Here is a 13,915-nt window from a genome sequence, read left to right on the forward strand (position 1 = left end):
GTAGAAGTCGATCTCAAAGCTTTGGGTAATATTAATTTTGCAATCTGATTGGTCAGACTTTGCAATACATATCTACATACGTCCAACTGAACGCCCATGCATCGTTATCCTATCGGAAATTATTTTTTTAGACAATGATAATTTATTTTTTCCTGATATATTCAATCTTCTTTGCCTTGCCAAGTTCTTGTCTAGTCTCTCGACCGGCATTTCCACCTGAGAATTCCAGTGAGAGTTGTCATATTCATTCCATTACTTATTTTTTTTTCTTTTCTTCATATTCATTTCATCGCCCAATTGGTTCCCAATGAGTTCTATAGTATCCTTATCGCAACTACGTTAGAACTTGCAAAACCCTTTTTCTTTTATGATTCCTAGCGATTTAATTATCTTATTATACTAAAATCTTAGCATATTTTGTCTCTCTTAATACTTCACGAAACATGAGAGTTTTGCTAGTCGCTGTTTTCGCATCTTCTCGCCACACTAAATGGGAGAGGATTTATGCGTGATGTTATTCATAAGCAAAGAACTACCCACTTTATGATTTTAAAAAAATTGCTGCTTGCCAACGAGCATAAGGAGAGCAAATTCAAAATTTATTCGTTTTGGCACAAAATGAATAACTTTAAAAATATTTATTTAAATACAATTGCTCCTTTCACTTATATAAAAGAATGAACAACACCAAAAGTATTTCAACAATATTGTTATTGAAAATATGAAAACACTTTCATCGACTGATTATTTTCATTCCAGTGATCATTTTTCTAAAAAAAATATTTTTCAACTCATTCACAAAATAAATATACTTTTTGTTAATAAGAATATTATTATTATCATTTTTTACCGAAAAAATATTATTATTATTTTTAATAAGCAGGCGGCGGGTGCAAGTCTACGAGACCGCGCACTGAAGTTGAGATTCGAACAGAAAAGGTCCATTAATATCAATATCAGGAGGCTATATGGTATATTCTTTGGCACTCGAAATTCGCTTTATTCCAAAAATGTCGATCTCAAAAGCTTTGGTAATATTAATTTTGGAATCTGATTGGTTAGACTTTGCTGTACATATCCACATATGTCCATAACGCCCATGCACATTATCCTATCGGAAATTCCTTTTTCTTTAAATAATAAATTTTATTTTTCTTATATATTCAATCTTCTTAAGTGTTCTGAAAGTTTTAAAAATTGTCATGAAAGTACAATCAAATCTTAAAATATTCAAAGAGTGCAATTAAATCCTAAAATTATTAAACTAACGATACTCGTCAAGTGGGTTCAATCAAGTGATAAAACTTGTTAGTATGTTCCATTTGTTAAGTTGTATGAAGTTTATGAAATGATTTGATTGCACTTTTTGAAAGTCTGAAACCTAAACGCACTTCATATACTTTTGTAACAAGTTTTATAATTTGTATATTTTGAAAATTTTAGGACTCAATTGTATATCCGTAATAAGTTTTCGGACATCCAAAACATTTATCCCTGATTTTATTGTTCATTTTGTTTGCCATCTATCTGAATCGCTGCTGGACCCATGTTTTAAATAAAATAATCGGAGAGCAACCTTTGGTAAAAGTTTTTTTCGCTGTTTGAGTCAAACACACGTTACTAGTGGAGCACATGCGTGTAGGAATGGGCAAAACGTCGCTCGTTCTATTAGCCTCCGCGCAGCTCGAAAGCGAAAGGCCACCGACCCTCGCAACGAATCATTGCTCTCCAAATCCTACTCACCTCATAAGCATAGTGAAGGCACATTCATGATTGTAGTTCCAAGGGAAATAAATACTGACCGACCTCGATTTTTGGTTCACTATACAATATGCGGCTAATAAATTTTTAATTTTTATTAAATCAATATTTAAAATATTCAATTTAATCCCTAAATTATATTAAAATATTCAGTATTATCCTTCGTTAAATCAATTTAAATGAAACCGCTTCCAATCCATTAAGTTTGAACAGTGGACCAACAAAAAATTACGATATGCAGTTTTTATGTAAAATAATTTTATGTGCTCAAATAATAATAAACATGTTAAAATCCCAATTTTTTCTTTTGCCATTTTGTTCAAGTAAATAGATAAAAAGATGGACAGGCCGACTCATTATCTTAAAAAAAAAAAAAGAATCCAATAGGTCATCAATTGAAGTCGATTTGTTGTTTGAACAAATGAAAATGATTGCATTAGATATCTATTAATAGTTCATGAATCGCACTAAACAAAATAAAAATTCGGAGACTGCACTACATGTGGAGTTGAATTCAGGATCCATTCGTGTCATTTTACCCGGAGGGGAAGGTGGTGGGCGGAAAGTTCACGAGACCGCGTCTTCCTGGGGGAACCTTCAAAGAAAAAGTGTCCAGCAACATGTTACGATGTCGAAAGACATCTACGTCGTACTCAACATGTGCTCCTGCTTTGTTCTGTTCTGGCCCCCCGCCCCCAAAGAAAAACCTCCAACAAAAAAAGAAGAAAGCCGCCTCGACTTTCTCGCCTTCTTTTTCAGAACGTTGGAAGTCCGTCTCTCAACATTTGGCATTATTGATATGCAATCTGATTATTTCCAAAAGTTGAAGTCGTCTTTGTATCTATCCCCCATAAATCCCAATTTGCATGGTTATCTCATTAGATATAAGATAATTTATTTACACTGATAATGACGCTACTAGTACTACCACCACTAATAATAATAATTTTTTGCTAGACATGTATTATTTTTGACACGTAAACAACTCAACACTCGTACTTAACACGAATCAAGTCAAACGATCTTTCTGGCTTCGTCGAACTTCTCATTCATAAAACTTTTGTATAAAAACGAATGATTTGAAAAATATTTTTTTAAATTGATCACTTATGTTACTTTAATGACAAAAAGAATCTAAGCGTGAATATATTTAATTGGAAACGTAAAAGATATAATCACATCATGGAATGTAAAATTTGATGAGACCATTGTCAAATATTCTAAAATCTTTACCAACTCATAATACATCATCAAATACGCCGATCGTCGTAACTACGTATAAAGAAATATACGGAGAGTTCACGGGAGCATTAGATTTAGAAACTTTGTTTGGCGATGGGGACGTCCGACCGATGCACGAAACGTCGTAACTTTCATTGAGACAGCCGCACGAAATGCGGAAATTTAAGCAAAATCCCAGGAGAAGATACCGTTCTCGGCTTGCCCAATATAAAAGGGCAAAAGGAAAGGGCAAAAAAAAGCAACCTCATCATCATCATCAGTCCCACACCCTCTGCAAAAGAGAGAGAGAGAGAGTTGCAGAGGCGAACATGGAGAGAACACACGCCGGCGGGTAGGCGGCACACGAACGCCGACCGCCCCGCACGCGCCACCCCGCGCTCTCCTCGCTCTCCTCGCTCGCTCCCTTTCCCACCCCTCTATTTATGCTCGCCCTCCACCTCTCACCACCAACCGCTCCCTGTCGCCATCCTCATCATCACCATCATCACCACCATCACCGTCTTCGTCCTCATCCTCTCTCGAGCTTTCTCGAGAATCCGATCGCGCCGCGTTCCGGTCATTAGCTTTTTGCGGGAACCCTGAGAAATGGCGGTGGAGAAGAGGAACTGCGGTAGAGGCGGAGGAGGAGGAGGAGGAGGAGGAGGAGGAGGGTGGAGGGAGCTGAGGCCGCTGGTGCAACTGCTGCTGCCGCTCTGCGTGCACTGGATCGCCGAGGAGATGACGGTCTCCGTCCTCGTCGACGTCACCACCTCCGCCCTCTGCCCCGGCCAGTCCACCTGTTCTCAGGCCATCTACATCAACGGCATCCAACAGACGGTACGATCAAACCCATCATCTCTCCCCTCTCTCTCTCTCTCTCTCTCTGCGCTCGCGATGCAGGGCGCGTCTCGGTTGCGTGATGACGCTACGCCTTTGCTCGATCCCGACGGCTCTGCGTCGTGCGACAATCTCGTCCGAATGGCTGCTCCGATGTGATTAGCGAAGGAGACGAGATCGCTCCCGATCGCGTGAACGGTCGAGATTTCGTTCGCGGGGAGCCGCTTCGCTCGTGGGCGGTCCGATCGTCCGCGCGCGGACAAAACGGGGCGATTCGATTCGGACCGATCGGCTCGCGACGCCGTAAGACGCCGTCGTGTCTTGGTTCGATGTCGTGTGCGCTTACGTCGTCGTGTCTTGGTTCGTTGTCGTGTGCGCTTCGAATGCGACGTGGATGGGTTTTTTTTTCTTACCAAGGTGACGACAGCGACGTCAGAGCGGGACGCTGAGAAGCTATCCGATTTACAGCTCGATCACGTGGTGTGCCGCAACAAGGAATAACCTTTGATCCGATTTAGTAAGATAAGATATTATTCAAGATTAAATTTGTTTAACGGAATACAAAAATGTGTTGCCCCATAAAAGAAAATAATATGTCGGCCCCGTGGGATGGATTTTGAGAATTTTGGGATCGGCCGACCAGGCGAAAAGTCCATCCGAAGATATAATCCACTAAAAATCTTAAATATCAGAGGTCGAAATTTCTTTCGGTCTTTACCGACTCACGTCGAGAAAAAGTAAGGATTTTTTATGAAAAATTTTCCCATTTTCTTTGTAAATCGAATTCACACAACTTTTGTCTATCTGAGTGCATGTATCTTGTCTATATAATAATGACTCAAATTAGGACGTCGGTCCAGACTCAATTCAGAGAAAAGTCTATAGAAAAGAAGGTAAAAATGAAATTATCTTATGGACCACATAGGAGAACTTGTTTTTTTTTTTTTTTTTTTATTTTTTATTTTTATTTTATTGTCAATGAAAGATGTGAGAAAATCAATCACTATACAACAAGGGCCAACGAGGCAAATCGGAGTTTTAACTGCCCAAAAGATTGTGATCAAACTTTCGTTTGCATTCTTTTTGATTACTTGATGTGATTGAGTACTCTTAAATGGACATTTCTCACTATAAGGACGAAGCATGCTCGATAAGTGTCGATGGTGCTTGATGATATTCGTTAACGCGAACGTTTTAAATGCGATTTTTCTTCCGGTGGTTTCAATCGGTCGGCAGCAATGGATCACTTCATCGTACTGTTTCTGGCTTTCCTTATACGGCAAAGGAAGTAATGAAAACGAGACTGCGGTGCGATGGACGGTTGATATCTTCGTCCGCCAGCCCGAACGTGGGCCAGCTTGAGCTTTTCTTAAAGAGCGGGCCTGTAAAAAAGCTCGTGAATTTCGCTGGAAATCCTGACTCGAAAGCTCAAAAGTTGAGAGAGAAAAGAATGTGGTCGAATTGTCCCACTTGCTTTTCCACCCACGAGGAGTGTTAAAGGCGAAGTTTTTGTGGCTGAATTCCACTAGCTAGTTTAGCCAGCTCCTTGCACAGACAGCTCCTGTTCATCGAGCGGGCCTGTTCAGGAACCTTTTGTTTACATTGGCATTTCCATATTTCGTTCATTTGGGAACTTATTAGTGTTTTGGAATCTTGAGAATGATTCAGCGTTGGAACTGTGAAGTTTCGGCTTTTGATGCTCTTGGAAAGATGGCCTTGGGATCGGATGAGGTTAAACCGTATAGCGGACATGGTCGTAAGCTGGTTTACTTACCGTTTGCTTGTGCTTTCTGTTCCTGTTTTTTCAGGTCGTTGGGGTGTTCAAGATGGTGGTGCTTCCACTCTTGGGTCAGCTTGCAGACGAATGTGGGCGTAAACCAATGCTCCTTCTCACCCTGTCAACCACCATCTTCCCTTTTGGTAAGGATTGAAGTACATTCTTTAATATCACGACTTGCTTCCATGCGTTGATGCTGCATGCTGCTTGTAATGCTTGAACACCGTCTCTACTTTGCTGCGAGGTAGACCAAGGCAGTGTTACTTGTGAGTGATTCACCAGAACATAAAAAATGCTAGGATTGCATATTGTATGATGTCGTTGTCTCTTCAATTGAATTTTGATCTTTCTTTTTCCTATGATAAATTGGCATGAAGGATAGTGAAACACTGAAACTTAGAACCCACATTCAATCTTGATCAGCCAAAAACTAATTAAAAAGATGATTCTTTTGCTGTATTTGTGTAACTTTTATCTAGTTATCCAGAATCTTGAAAGGAAACATCTTTCACTCAAATCAATGACCTGAATCTACACTCGTGCTCCAGCTCTTCTCGCCATGAATCAGTCCAAGGAGTTCGTGTACGCTTACTATGCGATCCGCACGGTTTCTTACATCATAAGTCAAGGCAGTATATTCTGCATTTCCGTTGCATATGCGGTAAGCATATTGTCGAGATTCTGCCGTTCTGCAAATTTTGGTATGAGGGTGTTGCAATTTACATGGTCTTTCCTTCTAGTAGGCCGACGTCATCGAGGACAGCAAGAGAGCTGCGGCATTTAGTTGGATAACGGGTCTTTTTTCTGCTTCTCATGTCCTTGGGAACGTGCTGGCTCGTTTTCTTCCGGAGAAGTACATCTTTCATGTATGATGGTACAACCTGATTTTTCACTTCATGAATGCGCTTTATGTACTGCTCGCCCTCATTATGCTGGTGCCTTTCTTCTTTCAGGTTTCCATAGCGCTGCTGATATTATGCCCAGTTTACATACAACTGTTTCTGCGTGAGACAGTAAAATCTACTCCAAAGCAGGACCAAGATTCATCAACTCTGGGTAAAATAGCCAAGGTTTTGCATAAGAGGTACACGTCAATGAGAAATGCAGCAACAATAGTAGCAAGCAGGTACATCACGCTGATCAGCCATATATTTATTACGAATCCCTTTATTGTCCTGAATAGTTCTGTTCTTGACCAAGTAATTTTCAATCTATCCACACCTCTGTATCTGTGGAAATCATGGTTATGTTGTGTCTGTGCCTAAAGGTTCTCATTTTTCTCTGCAGCCCTGCACTCAGAGGCATTTCTCTCGTTTCTTTCTTCTATGAGTTGGGAATGTCAGGGATCAGCAGTGTCTTGCTGGTAAGATTTATGTGGATCTTTCTCCAACGAATTTTCATCTTACTTTATGGTTTGATTTTCATCATCCTTATAAATGAGGTCTTTGTTGTTATTGGAATTGATAAATTCGTGCTTCGACATGGGGCTACACCCATTTGAACATTAGGGGAGAATGGTGCCTGGAGTGAAAGCAATGTATGAAGAAGAGGACTAGATTATAGGGAAATTCGGGAGCTAAGATTTCCTTAAAAGTCTAAATGCTTTGCTGTTTTATTGACACAGTACTATCTCAAGGCAGCTTTTGGCTACAACAAGAACCAATTCTCAGAAATCCTTATGATGGTGGGAATAGGTTCAATAGTTTCTCAGGTTCGTCCTTCTTGCATTTTGTTTATTTATCAGTTTGTTGCTAAGTTAGCTGGATTTGTATTCACAGCAATCGACGCCAGAGACAATTTTTTGACAGCCTTTTGACTAGGAAGTAACTGGACTCGGTATGCTTGCTTACATCTGATGCAGGTGGTGGTGCTTCCTCTAGTCATTCCTCTGGTCGGAGAGAAAGTGATACTATGCGCAGCATTACTCTCATCAATTGCATATGTAAGTCAATTTGGATCTGTGAGTGTTCTACCCCGTTTCTAAAAGGCCATAAAATAATTGCCTCGTTGGATGGCTTCCTGTGCAGGCACTGCTATATGGATTTGCATGGGCACCATGGGTATGTGCTCCTTTCTGAAATTGATGAATTTGTACTTTTAGCTCTCCCAGGAAGTAAAAGTTCATCACTGAAAGATGATAATTTTCCATGATGCAGGTACCTTATTTGAGTGCCTCTTTTGGAGTCATCTACATACTTGTCAAACCCTCGGTTAGTGCTTTTACTTTTAATTTACATTTCATCCTTTGTTAATAGAACATCTTTCTTATTGTCTGATTGTCGTGTCTGTCAACCTGTCTTGTGCAGACGTATGCTATCATTTCAAAAGCATCAACTTCCGCTGATCAGGTGAGAAACACTTCTCAATCTAATTGTGGCTTTAGATTGCTGTTTGATTTCAGAGAAAACTTACACGACTTTCAATTCTTCGTTAAGCAGCATATGGAACTTAAGAAATCTTAATTGAGAAGTGAATCTATTTGCTAGGGAAGGCATTCGTGACTTAGTCAATGGATAACTCACCGAGTTTGAACTGTTGTGCTGGTGATAAATTATGCATAACCTTCATAGGTGAGTGACTGAAGGTCTTACGAGAGATACCTGTGTGCATGCAGGGAAAGGCGCAGGGATTCATTGCTGGTGTGCAGTCCATAGCGAGCTTGCTGTCGCCTCTCGCCATGAGTCCATTAACTTGTAAGATGCTTTTCTCCCGACCCTAAATTTTTCCCAAGTAATGCAGGAACGACTGCATTTCCTTCAGTGGCTAACTCGATATTACATTGATGACCAGCATGGTTCATCTCTAAGAGCGCCCCCTTCGACTGCAAGGGCTTCAGCATCGTCTGCGCATCTATCTGCATGGTAAAGCCTCAACCCCCCTCTCTCTCTCTATGTACAAAAGTCTGTTGCTAGGTATACACAAACATCCCCGCTAACAATTAGAGCTGGTTTGCGATTGCAATTTGCATCAGGTAATAGCCCTGTGCTACGCCTGCATGCTCAAACCGGAAGAGAGCCCGAGGCAGGACACGCCCGACCCAGAGGACAACCTGGAGGCTCCGCTCCTGCGCGACGCCCAGTGCTCGAGCTGAGGATAAACTGAACACCCCCAACTGTACAGCCACATTAGTAGTCTTCTCTGTAGAGAGGAATGTGTACACTATAATTTGTACATGGTCCTAGAGTGCTATAATAGCAACCTCTGCCGTCAATTTTTGCTGTAACTTCCATCCTTCCCTTTTATTCTTCCTTCTCTCTATCTACTGAGAATCTTCCTTCGGTCTAGCGTCAACTCCTGATTCAACTTCAGTTTTTGCAAGCGTTCCTGTCCGAAAATTATCATTCTTTTCTTGGCTGACGTGGATAATGAACGAACCTGCCAAAAAAAAAAGGTTAAAAAAAAAAGATTGAAGGCAAAATCGCGCGCGCGCACAATATCTATCTCCAGGAAAGAGAGAGAGAAGATTTTCATTGGTTCTGAATGTCGCCGTAGTCCGGCAGCCATGGACGCTGCTTCCTCCGCCGTCGCCGTCGCCGTCGCCGCCTCGCTACCGCCCAAACGGCCTCGCGACAAGACTCTCTTTCTACCCCGGCGCACCGTCTCCGCCGCTTCTTCTTCGTTCAGCTTCAATCTCGCTCTCTCTCCTCGCCGCCGTCTCCCCTCTGCCTCCGCCTCTTCGACTTCAGCCTCCTCCTCCTCATCTCCTCCCCTCCCTTATCTCTCTTCCGATTCCGTCTCCCGGGAGCTCCGCCGCTGGCTGGTCTCCACCGACGCTCCTCCGGCGGGGCGGGATTCGAAGCCCGAGGTCGTCGATTTCTACGTCGGCGTGCTCCGGAGAGTTCTCGGCAGGTGACGTCCATTTTCTCGCGCCTCTTAACTTTCGTCGCGGTGCGGCTCGCTTTCTGATGCGGTGTTTTGGCTTTGATGATGTGTGGGCGCGGGGGTTTTTGGAACAGCGAGAGGGATGCTCAGATGTGCATGTACGACGCTTCCCGTGAAATCCCCTTCGGATTTCGTTGCGAGGTCGATGAAGATACGGCTCGCCAGCTCGCCCGTGCGTTCCTTTCATTTCTTGCCTCCTCTCTGTTTGTAAAAATTCTCCTTAGAAAAAATTGAAATGCGCTTCAGCTTGCATAGGAGTGCGTCACTGCCTTTCGGTGTTTTCGCATTGACTGTGCTCGTGCTGTTGTCTATGGCAATCCCAGTTATCTATAAAGTACCCACCGAATTATGATCAGTACTAGCTCCTGATAGGTAGGAGGGTCTGATTGATATGCGCATTTATCATGTAGGCGTACCTGGAGTTTTAGCAGTTAAGCCTGATCCGGATTATATATCAGCAAAAGAGGATTTCTCGGACAGGCAACCCGGTTACTTGTCTGACCCAAACATTGGAAACCCATGGCTGTTTCCATTGGGGACTACTAAACAATGGCTTGTCCGGGTGGACAAACCAGGAGTCGGAGTGGTTACTAAGGCACAGATGGTCGATTATTATGCTCAAATATTGGCCAAGGTTCTTGGGAAGTAAGTAGTTTCCGTTGAGCATGAGCTCGCTTTCAGCAGTCTTGTTTTGCTGTTATACCCTGACCGAATCCCATATTTCTCAGTGAGAAGGATGCGCAGATGTGTATTTATCACGTTTCCTGGCTATCCGACTATGGTTTCTGTTGTGAAATAGATGAAGAATGTGCAAGAGAGCTAGCTGGTGAGTACAACCTCCTGCCTACTCGCTTCGCTAAATACTGTTTTTGTGTCTCTTTGCCGTCTTTCTAACTTCTGAGCAGTTGCTCCATTGTGATTCAGATATCCCTGGCGTTCTATCTGTTCAACCAGATGAGAATTATAAATCTGAGATAAAGGATTATGGAGGTTAGACCTTTTCTTCTTAATTATTTAACTTGGTTCTGCAAGTGTTCTTAGAAGTGAAGCTGCATGTGTTATGCCCTTTTCCTTTTAGTACCTTAATTGTCCTTAGGCATTTCGGTTCTAAGGAGCTGGAATTTTTCTATTTTGTTCTATAGTGGGAACCTGGATGAACACGGAAGTGAGAAGCCCCATTCTTTTTGAGTTTTTGGTTCTCAGGATAGCAGAACTCTTTTGGAAACCAAAGTCATCATAGAAAGATCTATTGGCTTAGAGAAGACTCCATTGTGCCCAAAAATAGCCTTTCTAAATGTCTGTTGTGTGGAATTGTTGTCATATGCTAAAAGATCTAGCAGCATATTTAAAGCCAAACTGTCCCTAAAGTTCCTTTAACAAATTCTTGTTTAACCTCTTTTTTTGACAACTGCTCCATGAAGTTTAAGAATATCCTATAAGGAATAGGGGACCCGTTACAGCTTTTCTACTGGAGAATATGCACCAGTTAATGTGATCCAAGGAAAGTTCAGAATCACGTTTGGTTTGGCTTCTGGTTCAGTGGGGTAGAGTTACCAAATTTGTTGTCACTCCAGATGCTTTTGCAAAGTTGATATTTGACTCTGTCTAGGTTATAGGATCTTCCAAGGTCATTTGTTTGTGCCAAATACTAAATACTGATTGATAGTATGATCATGAAATATCAGAGCCTGGTTTTGTCAAACTTTGCTTGAATATTCTATCTCTTAACGTTTATGCCGATGGTAAATTGGATGTATGTCGAAAATGACTTGGAGTCCCGAAACTAAGGATGTGGCTTAATTGACATGACAATTTTTTTGGGAGAGTTTTGAAATGTTTTAATTTGTCTCATGAAGTCACTTTCTGGATAAACGGATTTTTTAAGATGAAATCCATAACAAGTTTGTTGATAAGCTCATAATTTATAGGAGAGAACAGCAGAAGGATGCAATTTAGGGTTGGTTCGACTTAGGCACGTTGGGATGAAGACGACCCCATCAGCACCCATTTGAATATAAATTCATTTGAAAGTGAACTTTGGACTCAACCCACCAATTCTGGGCTCAAAATGTGTGTAGAAGAACTTGATCATGATGTACAAAGTTTCTCCACATTTCTGATTCCAAGTGCACTACTAACCCACCAATCTTGGATTTATGATAATGATGTGTAGAATAACTTGCAAACATAGTTTTTGTCATGTTTTCTGATTCAAAATGGACAATTTTGCAGCAGAACAACATTACATTTACCTGATGCACCAATTATCTGTCTTTTCAGGTAGCAATTTGCAGAATGCTACAGGTTCAGCAGCGTCCTCTGGAGCAGATCATACATCCCCTATAAGAACAAAGAAACTTTTTGTAACTGGTAAGCTTTAAATCTTTCTATTTCATTGTCATTCAATTTTTATGAATCGTCTCTCTTTTATGTAGAATGTAGACATATCAATTCTTTGTGATGTGTACAGATCATATCTAGTTTCCTGCTATTTGAAACACAGAAAGTCACTTGGAGCCTCCTCATTAAATGGAAGAACTAAAAATTTCAATGGGAGCCTTTTGGATCATGCAAGTATTGGGCCTGACTATCATTAGTCATTACCATTGCATCAAATCCCTTCTGCAACCACAAAACCTCTGTTTTATGAGAGCATTATCAGCTTTTTTACAGAGTCCTCTTCACTAGTCATTTTACCACTGTGCAAAGTTCTCTTTGGCCCTTATGACTTCATGAATGTGGTTCTCTGCTATTTCTTGGCTAACAGGTCTCTCATTTTACACATCTGAGAAAACATTACGAGCTGCATTTGAAGGCTTCGGGGATCTTGTGGAAGGTACTCTTTTATACTTCCGCCAGTTCATCTCATTGGTGATTAGGCAGGATGTTTGTGCTGATTAACTCTCTCCTGTAGTGAAAATCATAATGGACAAGATATCAAAAAGGTCAAAAGGATTTGCTTTTGTTGAGTATACTACGGAGGAAGCTGCAAGTGCAGCACTGAAAGAGATGAATGGCAAGGTAGATTTTACGCAACATCCTCGTGTTTAGTTATTATGTGCTTCGTGCTTGTGCATACATTTTTAAGTCATCCTTGTTGATGGTTGCAGATCATAAATGGCTGGATGATAGTCGTTGATGTTGCAAAGAGTAACCCACCACGCCACAGCAGAGGCCGCCCCAGATAAGCTACTAGAGAGAGAGAATTAGGGCTTTCATTTATTTATTGTTTAAACTCCTGCAGTCACGATAACAGTTTTGCTCCATCCAGCCCGTTCTCAATTTATTCACATTCTTGGTGCATCATGCCTCCAAAGTGCAAGTTCTCGTGAAGATCTTGGAGTCCGCTGTCGGGTGGCGTTCTCATGTTGTGCTAGGCATTTTGAGTCATGACATTCTTGGCCGGGACTTCGTGTATACTTCACTCACGAAATTTCCTTATTTCTCGTCAGATTTCATTCGTGTTCGAATCAGTCGTTTTTCTTGGTACTCAATCTTCGGATTTATTGAAGATAAGTTCAACGTTAGTGTGTGTACAATGGTCTCTAATGTGACCCTTGATAATGGCGGATGTATTGTTAAATGTCGAAAGGGGGGCATGTTCCAGCTTCCAGATTTGACAAGTCAAAAAACTGGTGACCGTCTCTTCATGTTTATCCAACATAGATGGCCAATCCGGTACGTGTAGAAGGTGGACCAAAATGAAACGCCTTCTTCTGGGCGTCAGTTACCACACCCCGCGGCCGACAAACCCTTGGGAAGGGGTTCAACTTATCGTAATTCACGAAAGGCCTCACTACGAAAAATCGCTGGCCGTACTAACATTAGTTTTGGCCAAAAGAATTAAAATTAAAAAAAGACGAATCCCACTGGTAACGTCGTGGACACATTCCGGAAGCAACTTGGGTAAGTGGTAGGGGAATTCTAGAGTTGCTCGCCTGACCAGGAAACATGGTGCCCCTGGTTTTGCAGGTACGAGCACCGCTCAACCACACCTTGTTGGAAGACCGATGCGTGGCGTCGTCTCAAAGGCAAAGGCAGTCTGCATTTCTTTCTGCAACTGCTGAGAAGACTCGATTTGAAGAAGGAATTCAAAGATAAATGATTGGTCCACTTGTCGAAATTGCGACGGTCTTAATTGGCTTCACGTGAGACCCATTGAATTTGACAACTTAGATCACACGGTTCATGGTCAATTAAATTTGAAGAGGAATAACCAAATGTATATTTAATTTCTGATATTGTTTTTTGTGAAAAATAAATAATTTAGAGAATATTTAAAAAAATTAATGAAGAATACTTTATTTTGGGAAAATGTTGTTCAAATCATTTATTTTTAAATGGAGCCTAAAACTGATTTACAGAACCCAAAACCAAGTGACGTGATATGTTGTTATTGGCTATTGTGCATGACCACTTGCGATATGCCACGTCAAT

At 41.4% G+C, this 13,915-nt stretch overlaps 2 protein-coding genes across 2 annotated transcripts; both read left to right on the forward strand.

Annotated features, from left to right (window-relative positions):
* Positions 1 to 3,227: 3,227 nt before the first annotated feature.
* LOC104454105 (hippocampus abundant transcript-like protein 1) lies at positions 3,228 to 8,874 on the forward strand. Its single transcript, XM_010068846.3, has 14 exons — positions 3,228 to 3,819; positions 5,628 to 5,739; positions 6,145 to 6,257; positions 6,340 to 6,462; positions 6,550 to 6,722; positions 6,884 to 6,959; positions 7,221 to 7,307; positions 7,458 to 7,538; positions 7,624 to 7,656; positions 7,753 to 7,806; positions 7,903 to 7,944; positions 8,211 to 8,289; positions 8,387 to 8,457; positions 8,568 to 8,874. The coding sequence occupies exons 1-14, from the start codon at positions 3,589 to 3,591 to the stop codon at positions 8,685 to 8,687; spliced, it is 1,395 nt and encodes a 464-aa protein (XP_010067148.2). The 5' UTR covers positions 3,228 to 3,588; the 3' UTR covers positions 8,688 to 8,874.
* A 95-nt stretch (positions 8,875 to 8,969) lies between these two features.
* Positions 8,970 to 13,005, forward strand: LOC104454104 (organelle RRM domain-containing protein 1, chloroplastic). The gene is made up of 9 exons (XM_010068845.3): positions 8,970 to 9,445; positions 9,553 to 9,650; positions 9,889 to 10,123; positions 10,207 to 10,304; positions 10,403 to 10,468; positions 11,759 to 11,848; positions 12,246 to 12,314; positions 12,393 to 12,499; positions 12,589 to 13,005. The coding sequence occupies exons 1-9, from the start codon at positions 9,099 to 9,101 to the stop codon at positions 12,664 to 12,666; spliced, it is 1,188 nt and encodes a 395-aa protein (XP_010067147.3). The 5' UTR covers positions 8,970 to 9,098; the 3' UTR covers positions 12,667 to 13,005.
* Positions 13,006 to 13,915: the final 910 nt, after the last annotated feature.

The sequence above is a fragment of the Eucalyptus grandis genome, chromosome 7 (assembly GCF_016545825.1).
Source record: "Eucalyptus grandis isolate ANBG69807.140 chromosome 7, ASM1654582v1, whole genome shotgun sequence".
NCBI classification, from domain to species: domain Eukaryota; kingdom Viridiplantae; phylum Streptophyta; class Magnoliopsida; order Myrtales; family Myrtaceae; genus Eucalyptus; species Eucalyptus grandis.